At 45.7% G+C, this 19,230-nt stretch overlaps 1 protein-coding gene across 15 annotated transcripts in view; it reads right to left on the bottom strand.

Annotated features, from left to right (window-relative positions):
- Positions 1-19,230, bottom strand: part of STXBP5 (syntaxin binding protein 5) — a 1,512,194-nt gene that overhangs the window by 1,173,380 nt on the left and 319,584 nt on the right. For all 15 annotated transcript variants that reach the window (XM_078649248.1, XM_078649254.1, XM_078649249.1 and 12 more), the window contains exon 4: positions 15,221-15,321. In XM_078649248.1, the coding sequence (XP_078505374.1) occupies positions 15,221-15,321 (101 nt within the window). The remainder of the gene's footprint in view (positions 1-15,220; positions 15,322-19,230) is intronic.

Below are 19,230 nucleotides of genomic sequence, written 5' to 3'. Positions count from 1 at the left end.
GTTAGCATTGGTGATATTCGGAGTATCATTGGTATTACGGCTCGAAAGGTCAGCAATTGTCATTGGGGGGGGGCTATAACACGCTTCTGCAGAGGTGCAAGACTATCTGCATCCACAAATCCATCCATACCGGTACCAATGCCACACCCCACCTGACCACTTCCAATGTCTGGCTGTTGACCGAGTGGTTCCCCCATGGTTGAGTTAAATTGCTGTTTCAAGCCCCCTTGGCAGTTGTCCGGTGAGGCTTGATATGGCTGAGAATTTACTGTCTGCATATCCACCGCTACCTGAGATTGTTCCTTCAACCCCCCACCCCCCCACCCCCATTTGGTCTACTAGCCCCATCAACCACACTCATCAGTTGCGAATTTACTGCATCATTGGACAGACCCTTCCAAGAGGGGTCAGAGTTCTGGCCCCCTTCCCCAGTGCTCGGGTTTGTAAGGCTCCCAAGTTCAAAGCCTTTTCAAGACTTTGAGCCAATGTCAAAGCTGGCTATAACACTGGTATCTCCGCCGGGGGATTAATAACTGCCTCCATAAGTGCATCCACCATCTCACCCTCTGCTGGCAAATTAACAAAACCGCCAGGATTAATCACTTCACCGACTTTACCTGATTGCAATACCTTCATAGTAGGACGTCCAATTCTGGAAGTAATCGGTCGAACTGCGTTACTCTTAGTAGTCGAAAAGTGTGTTTCAGCACCCGTAACAGCCAGCGCTGCAGGGTCGGTTGTCACTGTAGTAGAGCGTGAGCCAGCTTGACCTCCCTTCTGAGCCGTTACTTTTGGCGGCGCCATTCCACCAAATGAAGCGTGGACAGGTGTATGTGTCGGGGAGCACAGCGAGTCGATCAAACCCCGCAGGGTAAGATTACAAATCCGCAGTGGCGTCCCTGCAATTAGGCCCAGCATCAGGTGAGTCGGGGTCAGCGTGTTTCACTTTCTTTAAAAAGGCTTTAATTGTTTGATATTTATCAGATAGTCCCATAATCTCCGGCAATGCGCAATGCTCATATCTGCAAACAAACAAGACGTGCACAGACAAAAACGAAACCTATCGTGGAGCGGGACTTCCGTCTTGAGAAGCCCTCGCCCACGGAGTGCCTGGCCAGAGGAGCAGCGGGGACGCGGGGCTCCCATGCCCGAGGAAGAGCCCCGCGGGCGCTGCTGATGTCCGGAGTGGCGGTAAGTGGGCCTTAGTTGTAGGGGGGGGTCTTGGTGCACATGTGTGTGTGTGTGCGACGGCGGGGGGGTGTCTCTGTATGTGTGCGTGGTGTATGTGCGCTCGTGTGTGTGTGTCTCTGTGTGTGCACATGCGTAAGCAGAGGGAGGTGTGCCTGTGTATGTTTGCGCTTCCCAGGCGACAGGAGATTGCCACAGCGAGCGCGTTCTGCACGCGCGGCCTGCTCCGATTGCCTTTTGGAAGATGCTTGTGGCCAGCTCCTGTCTCCTGGAAAGCTGAGTCGCTGACAATAGGTCTCTGGCGAGACAGCGCTGTAAACGCCACAAGACCTAAAAAGCTGATGAAATGTCCTTAACTTCCCTCCATCAGTCTAACTATAGCTTGAAACAGTAGCACATATGGCATCTGTAGCACTCATCTTCCTTTTTTAAAAGCATCGTAGGAGGGCCTAACTTTTTGTAATTGGGTGTAGTCCTGGGGTGCAGGATTAGGTTGTCCTACTACAAGGATTGGACTTTCTTGGTTTCTTTCAATAGTGTGATCCATGTCCCTCTAATTGAAAATGTGATAATTGATTATCCTTGGCAGTACTCCTGGTTCTGTGATAAAATTCAGTTGGCTCCACATTTTCCCTTTTCACATTTTGGCAAAGTTAACATCCTAACATTGTTTATCTAAGAACGTGCTTCAAGACATTTCCTATGCAATTTCTAGGTTTTTCTGACATCATCATCAATGTGCTTTCTATTGATTCTATTGTGCACCACCCTTTCCAATCATGCAAGTTTGCAGGTCACTTTTAACAATACCCCCTGCTTCTTGCCGCTCAAGTGGATTTTTCTGTCAGACAAATGATCTTCATTGGTGTTTGGCAGGTTTTCATTTGTCTTTCATAGCAAGTGCCATTTGTCGCTGCCTCTGAAGGGCATACAGTCAATTTTTTCTGTAGGTTGATACCTCTCTCCACAATTTCACCTCCCACAGTATCAGGCTTGATTGTACCCTGATAGGCAGACTAGCAAGTGGATTCCAGGTGCTTCTGCATTCCTCTCTTTGTTGCCTGTGCATGCTCACTTCCGATACAGCTGCTGTTGTGCTGGCAAATGTTGGATGGGAACCCTTCAGACCTCTGCTTTGCAGCTGTGGGCTTCTTCCAGCACTCTCACTCAGTTCTTCACTTTGCTACCTGGAGAAGGTGGTTAGTCCTGCTCTGCAGCAGATCATGCACAATGATTACCTTCAATTTTAATAATACCAACACGCTTCCTAGATACTGCTCAACAATCTGGGACAATTTTCAGAGGTCTACAGAAATTATGGGTCTGACTCCCATTAACACAACTACTGGCCATATCCCCATTAAATTTCATACGTCTGTCTATTTTAGAAGGAAAAGCAAGCACATGCACACCTAATAATATAGGTTACATCAAACAGGGGCAGCCCTATTACCCAAACCTTTGGGGTTTCCAGCGATAGGGTGCCAAAAACGTAGGAAAAGGATTTCTCCCGTACCCGCTTTGGACTGGCCATTCAAATTGTACAGGTCCGTATTTTGAATTACTCTCGGTCTCCCACCACATTGGGCGGTTAGTTTGCTAGCGGTCGGGTGGCAAAAATGATTAAGCATCGGATTTCTCCATACCTGCTTTGGACCGGCCAATTAAATTGTACAGGTCTGTTTTCTGATTCACTCTCGCTATCCCACCACATTATTGGGCAGAACATTGATTCATTCTTGTTGGGTTGACCGTGTGAGGGTCTTTCCCAATCGTCTAGAAGGTCCAGATTTATTTTCGTCCTTGAAAATTACATACTGGATGCTCTGAACTGTGTCTTTTCTGTCCTGATGATGACCAGTTGGTTTGGTCGAAATGCCGACGATGCTCATCTTTGGCACACATTAAAGAGGAAGCATCTATTACAATTTCTGTTTCTGCAATTGTTTGCTAAGTTGTCTTCGGTCATTTTGCCTCTGCCATTGTTTTATTGTTTACACTGTCGATTGTCCTTTTTGTATAGTTGGTTTTGTAACTGTACAAGGACCTGTTTGTTTATTTTGTTAATGTAATTTTTCTACTGCTTTAGTAAATACGTCTTTTTTGTAATATTAAGTGTTTCTGTTTATGGGTATCTTTTTCTTGCATTGCTCTTCTATTTATATGTTTTTGTATAAAAAGTTTTTTGCTTGAGCAACTATTATTATACACCTAATAATATGAGCAAGAATAATTTACAACTAATGAGATCAAACTTACATTTGCTCCAGTGGCGGCTGGCACAGAACAGGGGTGACAGCGTGGGGGAGAGTGAAAACATTAAAAAATTTCCACTGCCTCTACATCTCTACTTCTCTTCTCCAGTCCGGTTGAAGCTGTAGGAAGCACCCAGGCACTCAGGCAATGCAGCGTTGTGATTGGTCGGAGCTCCTTGGATCGGCGCTCAGATCAGCACAGGGAGCCTGTGCATATTCCTCTCCAGGCTGTTCATAACAGCCTGATGGGGAATATGCAAAGTGTGCATGACTGCTTGGCCAGGCCAAAACGGCCGGCCAAGCAGTCATGCGAACTTAGTGTGCACAGTCCACTCCTCCTCCCTGGGACACCAGCCCCCCCTGCTCTAACCCAGCCCTGCAGCAACCACAAATAAAATGATAACATTCAGTTATTATCATTTTGCTTTGCGCTCTTTCACTGCTCTACGAGTAATGGGGCGACATTCCTCCGCCTTAGCGGAGGAGCCGCTACTGATTTGCTTGTCTGCTAGCCAAGCTCCTAATATGTACTTAAATGTAAGTAATATATCTAGTAAGTCTCAACTGCTTTGTGGCATTGTGTTTTTAGACAACACAAGTGCTTGCATGCCTAAATTATGATTCTGTACAATAAAATGTTATATCAAACATGAGTAACAGAGCAAGAGGTGACAGTAAAAGAAAAATAAGAGGTGAGACAGATACACACTAACCGAGAAAGAAACACAAAGGAGATAGACAAACACAAACTTAAGAAAGCTAAAGCGAAAAGACAGTGACACAGACACAAATAAAAAGACAAAGCACATCAGGCGAGACAGAAGTAGATGAAAAAGACATTAGGAGTGACAAAGTTTAAGACAAAAAAATCCAAATAGCAAAAGAAGGAAGAGAGAGGAAAGACACTGGGTGTATGATGGTGAATAAAGTAAACATGATTTCCCAACGGTTAGATCCAACCTTCTTGGGGAGGGGTTGTGAGACTACAATAGACTACATCCTAGTATCAAATGCTCTGGCAAATAGAGTCCTGGGCTTTGATTTATTGGTGAATACATTAAGTGACCATAGTGCTCTCAGCCTAGAACTTTTTCTAGACCATGCTCAACAGTCCGCACAGATCATAGCTAGTGCTTTAACCCAGAATACTTTACATTTAGCCAAGATAAACGGATATTCCCTAAGATGGGAGAAGGTAGATGCTGGGGAAATAACCAGAAAAGTGATATGCGCAGTATATCCTTCCATAGTTAAATGTTTAGATCTGGGAGTCCCGGAGGAGGAACTCCTATATAATTTTGAGGTAATTCTGGGGGAAACAAATGAATTATTAACAGCCAAGGTAAAAAGTGACCGTCCCAGGAAAACAGGATGGTTTAATCATAAATGCACGTCAGCACATAAAAAATTGAAAACCTTGATCTGCGAATAAATACAAAAAACACTTATGTAATGGCAGCTGGTTCAGGGAAAAAAGGGGGTAAAGATATATTCCTTGATAAAGAAAGACTCGAAGTTACTGGCCAATACCCCTATCTAGGCATCTTAATTGATGATAGAATAAATTGGAAACCTGCAATTGAGGCCAGGAAACACCATCTAATGCCAGCAATTGCTGCGCTCATAAGTTTTTCACAGAAGTTGGGAAAAAGGCCACCTGTAGTATTGTTACATATCTATAGAACCAAATGCCAAACGACAGCCCTGTATGGGGCTGGACTGTGGGGGCATACCAATACTAGCTCCTTACAAATAGCAGAGAACACCTTTTTAAGATTTCTATTAGCGGCACCTAAATGCGTTTCCACGTTTGCCACCCTTTCAATTCAACCATATTTAACATATGTTTTGTCACAATTTGAGCGATTTCTTCTGGTAAGATTCAGATTTAATATCTTTCATCGATTGGTGGCATTTCCAGCCCAAAACATTTGGGATCGAATTCTATCATCTTGTCCATGTGATGGAATATCAGAACAGTCAACCATCCATACTATTCTGTTCTGTAATTTTTACGAGGGTCATCGTAAGCTCTGGTTGTTGACGTTGTTAAAAAAAATGGGCTTTAGAAGATGTCGCCCAGACATGCTGCGATTGCAGTTTCTAGAGTCTGAACGGATCTGTAAATACATCGTGACATTTCTGAAATGTATCTTTAAACATAGAGTAAATCTTTGATAAGTTTTTATCCCATTGAAAATATATGAATTATCAGAAATCAAGAATACTGATGCATTAGTTAGCATGGTTAGGGTTTCCCAATGTTTTGTATGGATATCATGTTTTTATGAATTGTAATAACTTTTTCTAATCTATGTATAACAATGTTTTTTATCTGTGACACTGCTTTTATGGTTTTTTATGTACTTTAAAAACCGAATAAAGAAAGAACAACACTGGGTGTAAGGAGAGAAGGTGCAGATAACCGGACATTAAGGCTGAGCAACAGTAGAAAAAGCACGAGCAGTAAAAGTGGGGAGGAGCAAAAGGAGAGGATATCAACAGAGGACAGATTAATAGAGAATACGAGGTGAAAGAGACAAACAGAAGAGGCAATAATAGGCCCTTAATAAAAGAAGAGGGAAGATAGGCAGCATCAGAAGAGTGGGAACCCCACACAGATATTGTGAGAGGGGCTTAAACAGAAGAAGGGGCACCTAAGACAGAAAGAAGAGGATATACATTGAGTGAAATCAGCCTCGGAATGTTGTGCTACGGGTCATCTGCCCTACCTGACATACCTTTCGGAAATCCAATAACTTGTAGTGTTATGTAACTATTTCCTTTCAATGTCAAGGTTCGTTTAGGCGTCTGCATCAAGTACCTCTGAATCCAATCTGGGCACATGAAGTTCAGGAGAGTATTGAAGGACTAACCTCCTATGCTCAGTGCATAGATCCCAGACTAGTAAATTGCTTATAAATTCCCTTGCACTTATTCACTTCCTTATGACTTTCAGTGGTCTAAAGTGATCTTCCACCTGTGCACACACATTTCACTAGTGCCCTGTCACATCATGTTTCAATGCCAACCGTTTAATTTGCTTCACCTGTGTTACAGTGATGCACATATAATCAGTCTTCATCGATAATGTCATTGTGTCAAAATAGCTTTAGGATTGGCTCCCCTTCCCGATACTGTGCTGTTTTTCTACATCACGCCACTGTTGGGAACTATGCTCTGGGTCCCATGAAATGAGTCCTCTAAGCAGGCTATTCAAATACAAATCCATATTCATAGTTTTCAGTAATAAACTTTGTGAAGTGTGATTTTTATTATGCACACTGTCCCGAGTAATGGTCTTTTGTCCCAGGTGATTGTCCTTCAAAAAGATATAATATTCATCTAGGATACTGATGAGAGCTGCATTGCTCCTTTGGACTGCACAATGAACAATTGATGGACAGAATGCAAAACAGTGTCATACATTCACCCCAGTACAGAGATCTGAGCCTAAATCTATTGTTTTTTTGCTCACCATGCCATTCCAGTTTGGACCCAGCCACATGCAAATCAGTCTTGACCCTGCGCCCAATGGGAACAGTCCAGCCCGAACTGCCAGGCCAGGTCCTCCCTGGAGTGGAAACAAGCATTCTAGGACCAGTTTCGGGCTTTCAGCCCTCATCAGCCAGAATAGCTTGACTCTAGTGGCATGGAGAGCAAGGGACCCATGTCTGGGCATACCCGTCCCACTCGGGGTGACACATGCAAAAAGAACAATTGATGGACAGAATGCAGAACAATGTCATACATTAGCTCCTTTGGAGTGACATGAGGCGTATCCCCTTTTATCTGATGTGTATGCTTACATGTGCGTAAAATGCATCTTTGCTTCAACTTGTTTTTGCTGTTCTTTGAAGCAGAGGTCGTTCTATGGCGGTCAACCGCAGGAGGTTGCAGAACCTCATTTAATTATTTTGGGTATTCTGGCACCATTAATGTCCAAATACACATTTTGTTCTCCATGAAAAAATAGTACTTTTGGCTTAGACAATGCTTATGGACTTTATTGATACAGTTTTGTTTAGCACATGCCATACTCTGTGGTGTCAGAGTGATTTATGTGAAGTATGTACAATACAATAGTTGCAGGAAAATATCTAATTCTAAATATTTGTTTTAAACATCACATTAGGACAGGAGTCAAAGTACGACAGGCACTAGGTATGTGCTCATAGAAGGAAAACAATAAATAACTTGTTAGAGGTTTGTGATTTTGCTGTCGGAATTGTATCAGAGAATGAGTTTATCATCCGACATAACGCTGGAGCATTAGTTATTTCAGCTCCCAATCTAAGGCCTATTTACGGGAGGAGCCTGCACCATATTTTCTGGGCTTTATCCAAAAATAAGCAGGAGAAGGAAACCTTGGATGATCTTTCGAGGCGCACGGATTCAGCAAATAGCAGCTTTTCAGTGAGGTATCTTGGTGAGCCAGTCTTGAAAGTTATGCAGGCCATTCTGAACGTGCTTCTAGCTTCTACTGGAAGCCAATTCAGGGAATTCAAGGCTGATGTGTTCAAAACATTTCACTCCTGTGATGCACCTTGCTGCATCATGTAGAGCGGCCTTCAGCGCGGCGAGATGAAGTTTAGGAATGTCTGTCAGTAAGGTATTTGAATAGTCCCCTCGTAATAACACTAATAACTGCACCAGGGTTTTGAAATCCGCTTCGAGTAAGAAAAAACTCATCCCATATAAACTTTTCCTCTAATGCTGCAGATGTGGTTGCCGGACTTAAAACTTAGGTCTGTGCACATTTAATGGCCACGTCAATGCAAACAGTACTGTCTGTAAATGACAATGCGCTGGCACAAGATGCTTCAGATACATTCAAAAATTGCCGTCTCATTTCCATTAAATGTAGGTGGGTCCTAAACGTTTGCTGTTCTGAAAACCGGGCTGTGTTTCTAAGAAGTTTGGAAAACAGTGACAAAGACAGTAAGTAGTCTTGTGTTCACTACGGGGTAAGCTTCTGGGGACCACACAGCCATGCCTGGGTCTCGTGGTCGATTCTGGGCCTAGGCCTCAGTGTGCACACAGGATTTCGTGTGTTCGGGAACTAAATAAAACAAGCATTTACAATGCAATGGTCTCGGCATTATTAAAGGTAGAGATATTGGCATTGCTCATGACTTTTTTTTTTTAATCCTAAATAAATGGCATTGTCATTTACAATGCCAATAGCTTAATCGCTTGCAAATGCATAACCTATTGCATTTTCACCCACAGAGCCAAACACACAAAGCCACCCACACACACACACAGAGCCACCCACACAGAGCCACCCACAGTCATTCACATAGAGCCACCCACACACACAGAGCCACCTACACAGAGTCACCCTCACACACACAGAGCCACCCACACAGAGCCACCCACACACACACACAGAGCCACCCACACACACACACACACACACACACAGAGCCACCCACACACACACACACACACACAGAGCCACCCACACACACACACACACACACACACACACAGAGCCACCCACACACACACACACAGAGCCGCCCACACACACACAGAGCCACCCCCCCACACACACACACACAGAGCCACCCACACAGAGTCTCACCTATAACTGAGTCTGCTTCTTGGAAAGCGGGGAAGAGGCGACCTTTTGATACCGACTCCAGCAGTTGGTGTCCGTAAGGGGCAGATCCCACATTCCTTTCCATGCACTCACACTTCTAACTGCTCCTAAATGTCTGTGGAGGGCATGCCTGGTGGAGGGATGTAGAGGAAAAATGTTGCCTTCCTGGTGGTATTGGCCCCTTTCTTAAATGGATTCCTAGTGGTTTCCAGACACTTAACAGCTGCTGACCTATTCACATGTCTACAGTCTGCAAATATGCGCTCCCTCCTTGCTGAGACAGAAACTGCAACATTTGGGGACAGACACTGTTGCTGAGGGCCTGGTGCCAGCGTAGGGAGAGAGGCGGACTCTTACTGTTGTAAGGACGGACATGGTGTTGGGGCAGACCTCAGTGGTGAGGATGGGCACTGGTGCTGTGAGGCATACTCAAGTGTAGGTGGCGACGGATGTATGGGAGGGACACATTTGGGGATAGACACTGGTATGAGGGACAGATACTGGGGGAGGGGTGGACACTAAGCGACAGACACTGGTGAAGTGGAACAGACACTGGCGACAGGAGCCAGACACAAGTGTAGGTGGCGACGGATGTAGGGGGAGGGACATGTATGGGGATAGTACTGGTATGAGGGACAGATACTGGTGTTAGGGCTGATATTGGGGGAGCGGCAGACACTAAGCAGCAGATACTTGTGAAGGGGAACTGACACTGGTGAAGGGGAACTGACACTGGTGAAGGGGTACTGTTACTGGTGAAAGGGAACTGACACTGGTGAAAGGGAACTGACACTGGTGAAGGGGAACTGACACTGGTGAAGGGGAGCAGACACTGGTGAAAGGGAGCAGACACTGGTGAAAGGGAGCAGACAGTGGTAGTGGTGAAAGGGAGCAGACAGTGGTGAAAGGGAGCAGACAGTGGTGAAAGGGAGCAGACAGTGGTGAAAGGGAGCAGACAGTGGTGAAAGGGAGCCGACAGTGGTGAAAGGGAGCCGACAGTGGTGAAAGGGAGCCGACAGTGGTGAAAGGGAGCCGACAGTGGTGAAAGGGAGCCGACAGTGGTGAAAGGGAGCCGACAGTGGTGAAAGGGAGCAGACAGTGGTGAAAGGGAGCAGACAGTGGTGAAAGGGAGCAGACAGAGGTTAAAGGGAGCAGACAGTGGTTAATGGGAAAAGACAGTGGTTAATGGGAAAAGACAGTGGTTAAAGGGAGCAGACAGTGGTTAAAGGGAGCAGACAGTGGTTAAAGGGAGCAGACAGTGGTTAAAGGGAGCAGACAGTGGTGAAGGGGAACAGACGCTGGTGAAGGGGAACAGACACTGGTGAAGGGGAACAGACACTGGTGAAGGGGAACAGACGCTGGTGAAGGGGAACAGATGCTGGTGAAGGGGAACAGACGCTGGTGAAGGGGAACAGACGCTGGTGAAGGGGAACAGACGCTGGTGAAGGGGAACAGTCAGTGCTGCTGAGGGACTGGTACTAGTGTATGGGAACAGGCAGACACCTGTGTGAGGACAGACACTGGTGTTGGGGCAGACATCAGCGGTGAGGGTTGACACTGGTGGCGGGAGACAGAAATGAGTGTAGGTGGCAACAGATGTCTGGGGAGGGACATGCATAGGGACAGACACTGGTATGAGGGACAGATATTGGGGGAGGGATGGACACTAAGCAACAAACGCTGGTGAGGAATGCCGGCTAAATGGCTGTGTACACATTACCCGCTCTATGCAGACAAAATGTCACACACCTGCTGCCGGCCCCAGAGTTGTAGGCTACAAGCTGTGTAAAATACTTTGTAAGTGAATAAAGGTTTTTGAAAATAAAAAAAATAAAAACGCTGGTGTTGGGGAACAGACTGGTGAATGGGGTCCTGTACTGTTTAAGAAAGAGAGAAAGAGATGAGCTGTGGGACAGGTGTGGGAGCAAGTGAGATAAGGGAGATGAGACAGGCGACAGGGCTCCCCGGCATACTGAGGGGGTGGGAGACCGTGAGGAGGCGACAGAGTGAGACATGAAGAGGGGAGGGTGCGTGGGAGAGAGAAGGGAAAGGAGATTGAAGAGAAAAGAGGGAAGGCCAGGAAAGAGTGGAAAGACCGAGGAGGGAGAAAGAGCGAGAGAGACAGACAGAAAAAGAAAGAAAGCGTCAGCCATACGGATTCAACATGACTTAAGGTTTTGTCAGCATCTTGCCCACTGGAAAGCAGCCTCACTTCAGCCTTCTTTAAAACTGCAAAAAGCTAGAAGTGGTTTTCAGAGGCTGGAATGTCGGGGACTCTCTTTTTCAATGGAGTGACACACACTAGATGAAGTCTCACCCCGGGCCCGATCCTGCCCATGTGAGGGCCAGGGTACAACGTGCAGGCTGTCATGAAACATCTACTTTTACTACAAGTTGGCAGTTAAAGTTCGTATAAACTCAACAGGGACACTTGACACCTCGATCTATTCTCTCAAGGCACAGGATCCATTACAATGTGACCTCAAGCCCCCTAACCAGGAAGACAGGCCGCCTGGAAGGCGACTGGTAAGATAGCTAAGTGGGATAATGCATGTACAGCGGATAGCTGTCTGTAACCTTAATGTCAGGTTTTCGAATTCTGGTGGGGCCACGCAGACTTTCATGCATATAAGGTCGATTAAATTACTATGTCCAATACAGCCATCTTAACCAAGTGCCTACATACAATTCGGTTTATATAATGTGCTATGTATTGTAATTACCTTAGAACTAGGCACAAGCACTTCACTCCATTATAGGTTTTTGTTTGCAAGTGGCTTACAGTTTAGGACTACAAGTTCCAGAATTCAATGGAGGTGGACGAGATACTGACACCTGAGACAGCAGACATCAACAATGCTATGTCTATGTATAGGTACACAAATATATGGCTAGCGTGGTAGAGAAAATAATATGAGACTTTTTCCTGAATGAATGTGTTACTGTGGATACTTCCTGCACTGAAGGCCTTGCTCCTCCATGTATGGTTTACTTTCACTGACCCCACTCCGATCCCTTATCTCACGCGCTATCGAGTCCGGTGAGATCCACGCAGCCCGTCCGGAGGGATGAGGCGATCAGGGGATGGAAGGTGAGCTGCAGGCGGCTGGCGAAACAACAGGGGGAGAAGAGACGAGGGGGAGAAGAGGGAGGAGACGGTGGAAGGAGAGGCGCAGGGAGGTAGAGACAGAGGAACAGAGACGAGGACGCCGAAACAGAGATGTAACTAGGCACAAGCACTTCACTCCCTCCCAGGATCCAGAGGCTGCAGTCACAATATATGGACGGCTTTCAAAACAAAATTAATATCCCAAAGACGTGAGGCTGTCTCCAACGAAAAACAAAAGCCGATACTCAGAGCCCAAAAACTGGGAATGCGAACCAAACAGACCTTGATCCAGCAGAAGAGAGAATAATAACAAGAAAAACAGAAGACGGAAAGAATCCACGGACGGAATACACGGAGGCCGCCCCGGAAGTCAGGCACGGTCGCCTGTGACGGGGGCGGGGCCACGTCCAGACCGGAAGAGGAGGCAGGCGGAGTCGATGCGTCTCGCGGCCCGGGGCTCCTGTGAGCGGTGTGGAGACCCGGGGCCGCGCTAGCAGGAGGTTGGGCGCCGCGTGCTGAGAGAAGAGTCCCCGACATTGCCCAGGTAAGTTTCAAAAGGCTGGGGGGGCTTGGTGCACTTGTGTGTGTGTGTGTGCGCGTGTATGCTCGTGTGTGTATGCGACGGCGACGGTGACGGCGGGGGAGGGGGGAGGGGGGGCCTCGGTGCACTTGTGTGTGTGCGCGCGTATGTGTCAGGGGGGGTGTGTCTCTGTATGTATGTATGTATGTGCGTGCGTGCATGAGTGCTTGTGTGTGTATGCGCATGCGTGTGTGGTGCTTGCGCTTCCCAGGAGACAGCGCCTGGCCACAGCGCGCGTTCCCGTTTCAAATCGGCTCCAGGGATGCGCGCGCCCCAAACTGTCTCCTGGGGAGCACACTCCCTAACATAAGATCTCGGCGGAGACGCGCTTCCGCGCGTCTTTAGCCGAGACCTAAAAAGTCGGTTATCACTTTCGCATGCAGTCGGGTAACTCACTGCAAGGATGAATATTAGTTTACCATGCAGGGGGACAGGGGTTACAACTGTGGTTGCTGTTATTGTCTCTACATTGCTGGTAATTGTTATGATTGTTGTTCCTGCTGTGGGGGCAGCACGGAGGGATCAGAGGAATTTGTTGTATCTCCATCCATAACCCTCGCTATGATACATAAGATTATGTACTCACTTAAACTGCAACATTTGTTTTAGACCTAATGATATGATTATGATAATGATATGATAACGGGTATTTGTAGAGCGCTCGTTCCCCAACGGTTTTTTGGCGCTGAGTGGGAGGTGAGTGGAAGGTGCGTGGACAGGTGCAGTGGATGAGCTATTGATCGTAAGCCTGAGAGAATAGCCAGGTTTTGAGAGATTTTCTGAACATGGAGTATGAGTCAATTTGATGTAGTTCGGGGGTAAGTGTATTCCAGAACTGAGGAGCCGAAAACCTAAAACGATGTCCGCCCAGTTTCTTCCGTTTGAAGGAGTGGGGGGTCAACAGATTAGAACTGGCAGAGCGAAGGGCGCGGCGTGGGACATAGCGCTGAATTCTGTTGGCAATGAAGACAGGCCCGTGTGAGGACATGGCTCTGTGAGTTAGACAGCCTAATTTGAAAAGACAGCGTTGGGCGACTGGGAGCCAGTGAAGGTTTTTAAGCAGGGGTTTTACGTGATGTGAGCTGGGTTGCCCGTGTATCAGTCTGGCCGCTTGGTTCCGCACCAGTTGAAGCCTTTGTAGTTGGTAGGCAGGGATTCCTGCGTACAGTGAGTTGGCATAATATATGCGCGACATAACTAAGGCCAAAGTGACCTGAACAAGGGCCTCAAAGGAGAGAAATCTGCTTATTTTCCGAATCCTGTATAAATGGAAAAAGCAGGAGGAGACTACTGTGTTAACCTGAGTCTTTAGGGTGAGATCGCTGCTAATTGTAATACACACAAAGGTCATCAGATAAACACATAGTCCAACATAATATATATCAGACAAAAATATAATTAATTCCCAATGTCTGCGGCTTCGCAGATTGTTTCACACAACGGTTCTTCAGGTTTTAACCAGTCAAGTGCAATAGTAGGTTTTGCATTCAGTCGCTTGATCTCACCTTCTCTAGTTGGGCATGATTTTACACATAATCGACCGGTGTGACAAGTCCCTAGTCAGAAGAGTCAGTAAAACTACAAAATCTACAGCATGCTTCCCCCTAGGGCAATGGGTTAATTTCTGCTAGATTTTCCATCCTCTCCGACAGATTACCTCAACCAACCCAGGGAGAGATGAATATCTCCACTGTAAAGTAGTTATTTACCGTGGCCCTTTCCTTAATGCAGCTTCCGGTTTAATCTCATGCTGGGAAATAAATCTTCATCTGTCTGGCAAGAACAAGGGAGGACGTAGTTTGTCACAATGCATTTGAGGTTTGCTACTTTTTATGTGCTTTCATACTTTTCAAACAAATAGTTAACTCAAATTTGTTTAAAAATCCATGAATCTGACTATATCATATAAAAAAACGAGTCATACTTAAACAACGCAAGATGCATCACCTTGCAATTAGTAGGACCAAGCCAGAGGAAAAATCCTCGCAAATGAGTCGGACAGCTGGGAGGTTCAACAGACTGTTCGATTCTTCGAATGGGCTTCATGTGGTACGGTTTGCTTCATTAATATCTGCAAAGCAGGGCTTTGGGTAGTTTCTGATACTTTTCAGAACCTGTTATACATTTCATTTAGCAGACCCTGACTATGTGCTTGTCACCTAAAAGGCTGTTATAAACAATGTAACCTTGATTTATTATATTTTAAGAGAAACATCCTCACTCTAATTCAAATCTTAATTCCCTAAAACCAAAATCCATTTTCTTTCAACTACAACTACGCTTGTGAGGTCAAGTCTCTGTACCACTCTTGCACATCCAGCCAGTGGAAAACAGTAATGTTGGGTTTAGCGTATAGAAATGACTGCATGGAAGCAAACATCGACTACAGCTGCTTCTCCTCTTTCATTCAATGAACAGCTCATCACAAAGTTACGAAGTTGTTTAGCTCCTCAATAAGACATATATAAAGGCAGCATTACCTTTCTCGGCTAAATTTCAGGGAATGAAGTATGGCAGGTCTTTTCTGACGTAAATTCCACAGGTGTAAAGTGTCATCAGCCAAGGCACTCACAAGAGCTCCCTGTAAACCAAAAAACAAATACATGTACTAATATGAAAGCATTTATCCAGAAGCAGGTTGAAAAAGCATACTTCAGTAAATTGTTTACCTGAAAGCATTTGCATAGAGATTGATGGTAAAAATAGGCAAAATAATTGAGTTCGATTACACAGATTTTTCTATTAGATTACACATTTTCCATAACTGTATAGGTAACTCGGCTACCTCCTTGCATTAACTGTTATGTATGCAGTCTCAATATGGTATCGCAGTCTGAATTTTCTTCTGTGTCAGAAAAACATTTCACAGACAATGGCAGAACATTTGGCATTAGGGGGATGCCATGTGCTATCTTATGCAGAACATCATTACAGTGGAATGGTTTGTATGCATGTCTGAAACAGACTTTTAAAACCTTACCACAAATGAACCACCCAGCTATCAGAAGATTCTGCCCAAACAGAAATGTACTATTGTATCGACTGTAAAAAAAATTAATCGCCCGAAAATAAATGGTTTGATTTGGAGTGCTCAGCGGCAAATAGAGCTTTAAAAACAGCATTAAGTACAGTACCACGGGACAGGTCCTTGATTAAGGAAGTTAGACTGTCTTATAAAAATACAATAGAGCGTAGAAAAGAAGAAGAACGGAGACGCCAGGCCTGGGAAGACTTAGAAAAAGCAGGATTGCTAAAATATTCTAGGTCCTTCTGAGAGGTGGTAAATTGTCCACTTTTCACGGATGTAAGCAGGAACGTGGAAACAAATATAACTGGTTTAGTTTGGGAGTCCCATTTTTCGAAGATTTTAAACCCAAACAATATTAGTCCACAAGTCAGTCAGTCATATATATTTTAATCCTGAATCAGCCAGGCAATTAAGTGTATCCCTAACTTTAGATGAAGTGGAGGAGGTCCTTAGAAAGGGCATTTACTCTAAAGCCCCAGGACCAGACGGGGTACCTTTGGACCGCTTTAAAAGAAATCCGGCACTCCCCCCATAAATACATCGTTGTTAAATATAAAAACAATGCGTGGTATTGGCATGCGTTTTAAATGCCTATTCGCTGTAAAAACACGTGCGCTAAAAATGTGTGTCAAAGGCATGCAGAGTAATTGTATGCGTTGTACCGTCATACAACAGTTTTTTACAGGACTCAGTCAAGAAGGATTAGTTACTTACCTGTAATACTAGTTCTCTTCCAGGGGTATCCTCATCAAAGTCATAAGCATTAGAATATTCCCGCACATGTGCGGGACCCCGGAAACACTATATTATATGTGCCCCACATATATATATATACACTCATATATAATATATATACATATATATATATATATATAAAAACATGCAATAGCAGCCAAACAAAGAACAGAGCTGAAATATGCTGTAAAGAATTTCCACCATACAGGAGTAATAAGCATTAGAAAACATGAGAAAAACAACACAAAGTTTGTTTTAGAAACTGTTTTAATGCTCAGAAAGCAGTAGAAATTCTCATAACTCACTGGAAGCATAGAAAGCTCCCAGGCTGCATTGCAAACACACAGTCTAAAAAGACTGAAAAGCTAACCTGTAGCTACATAGCTATAAACTGACACCGTGCCTTTAAGGCACCCATGACCCCCAGTATCCCATCATGCCTCAGGGGTGACAGTTAAGTCAGTTGTTCTTTTCGGAGACTGAAAATAAACCCAGTAACAGATAGGTTAACAATATCTCCTTATTAAAGAACGTCCTTTGCCCGGGGAGGCGGGAGGGTTGCTTATGACTTGGATGAGGATACCCCTGGAAGAGAACTAGGATTACAGGTAAGTAACTAATCCTTCTCTTCCAGGGGATCCTCATCAATAGTCATAAGCATTAGAATAGAATAGCGAGCCTCACCTCATCTCCCTGCGGGCAAAGGAGTAACAATACAGTAATAACCATATTAAGCCCAGTAACTACTAAGCTTGTACAGGCCGTAGGCTACCCAAATAGATTCCTCAAAGAGGCTTGTCCTACTTGAGTATCGGCCCTGGAATCAGACTCGAGACAATAGTGTCTCGTGAAGGTATGAACTGATTTCCAAGTCGCAGCCTTGCAAATCTCCGACATTGGAATGTCATGCTAGAAGGCTACTGTAGCGGCCTTCCCTCTAGTGGAATGCGCTTTGGGTGACTGCAACAAAGGCTTGCCTGCAAGCTGATAAGCCAATTTAATGCAAGAGACAATCCATCTCGCGATGGACCTCTTGGCCGCTGGAAAACCTGTTGGCATTGAACCATAGTTCACAAACAGTTGATCCGTTTTCCTAATCCCTTTGGTCATTCCCAAATAGAACTTGAGCACTCTCTTAAGATCTAAGGAGTGAAGTGACCGCTTGGCTGGGGTCGTAGGATTTGGAAAAAAACGAAGGGAGGGAAATGGACTAATATATATGAAAATCAGAAATAACTTTAGGCAAGAAAGCCGGATGAGCCCTTAGGACTACCCTATGGTGATGAAAGACAGTATAAGGTTCTTTCGCACAGAGAGCTTGAATCTCGCTGACTCTGCGAGCAGAGGTGATAGCCACCAAAAAGGCCGACTTCCAAGAGAGATGTTGTAAAGAGGCCTTGTGGATGGGCTCAAAAGGCGGTGACATTAACCTGGATAGAACCAGGTTCAATTCCCATGGAGGAGAAGGATTTCGCACAGGGGGATACACTTTTTCCAACCCCTGGAGGAAGTCCTTAACCACTGGAACCTGAAAGAAAGAAACCTGATCAGGTGATTTTCTGTATGCTACTATGGCTGACAAATGCACCCTAATAGAAGCGTATTTTAAACCAGCAGTCGCTAGGGAAAGGAGGTATGGCAAGAGGACATCCTCCTGTCCTGTAGTCGGATCAAGGTGATGATCCCTACACCATAAGAAAAACCTCTTCCACTTGAACGCATAGGACGCTCTCGTGGAAGGTCTCTTAGCCTCCTTTAAAATGTTCATGCACTCAGGAGGCAAGTTCAAATGTCCGTATTGCAGGACCTCAGGAGCCATGCTGTTAGGTTCAGTGAAGGGAGGTTGGGATGCATTATCCTCCCGTTCATCTTGCTCAACAGGTCCGGCCTGCAAGGGAGTCGTCTGTGTGACACACAGACAGATGCAGAAGATCCGGGCACCACCACTGCCGCGGCCAATCCGGAGCTATCAGGATCATGTCGATGTTCGACCTGCAGAGCTTGGAAACTACTCTCGGAATCAGAGCCAGGGGAGGAAACGCGTAAGCGAATGTCCCTGACCAATCCATCAGTAGAGCATTCCCCTGAGTCCCTGGCCGGTGGAACCTGGACGCGAAGGCGTGGCATTTGGAGTTTTCGTCGTCTGCAAACAAATCTATGGTTGGACGACTCCAACAACGTAAAAGCTCTTCTACGACTTCGTCGTTTAGCACCCAGTCTGGCTGATCTTCGAAGTGTCTGCTGAGTGCGTCTGCTTTTACGTTCAACTCCCCTGGAAGATGCACTGCCACTACCGTGAGGCCTCGAGAGAGGAGCCAAAGCCAGATTGCCTGAGCCTCTCGAGACAGAGGGCGAGACCTTGTGCCTCCTTGCTTGTTCAGATAGAACATGCTGGTCGTATTGTCCGTCTGAACTAGGATTGAGTCGGACTCTATCGCTGGGAAAAAAGCTTTGAGAGCCAGGAATACCGCTCGGAGTTCCAGCATATTGATGTGGTATGTCTGCTCCTGCGCAGACCACTGGCCTTGAATTTGAAGCGGACCCATGTGCGCTCCCCAACCCTGTAGAGAGGCATCCGTCACTATCGACTGGGTTGGAAGAGGCTGGTGAAAACGAACCCCCACCAGCAAATTCTTTCTCCGTGTCCACCATTTGATGGAATCTTTCGTCGCTTGGGAGAGCTTGATGCAATCCTCCCAACGGCCTGTCGCCTGGTCCCATTGATCC

This window comes from Lissotriton helveticus, chromosome 6 (assembly GCF_964261635.1).
Source record: "Lissotriton helveticus chromosome 6, aLisHel1.1, whole genome shotgun sequence".
In the NCBI taxonomy this organism is placed as follows: domain Eukaryota; kingdom Metazoa; phylum Chordata; class Amphibia; order Caudata; family Salamandridae; genus Lissotriton; species Lissotriton helveticus.
Note: the sequence above shows the minus strand (reverse complement) of the source record. Positions and strands in the feature narration are given on the sequence as shown.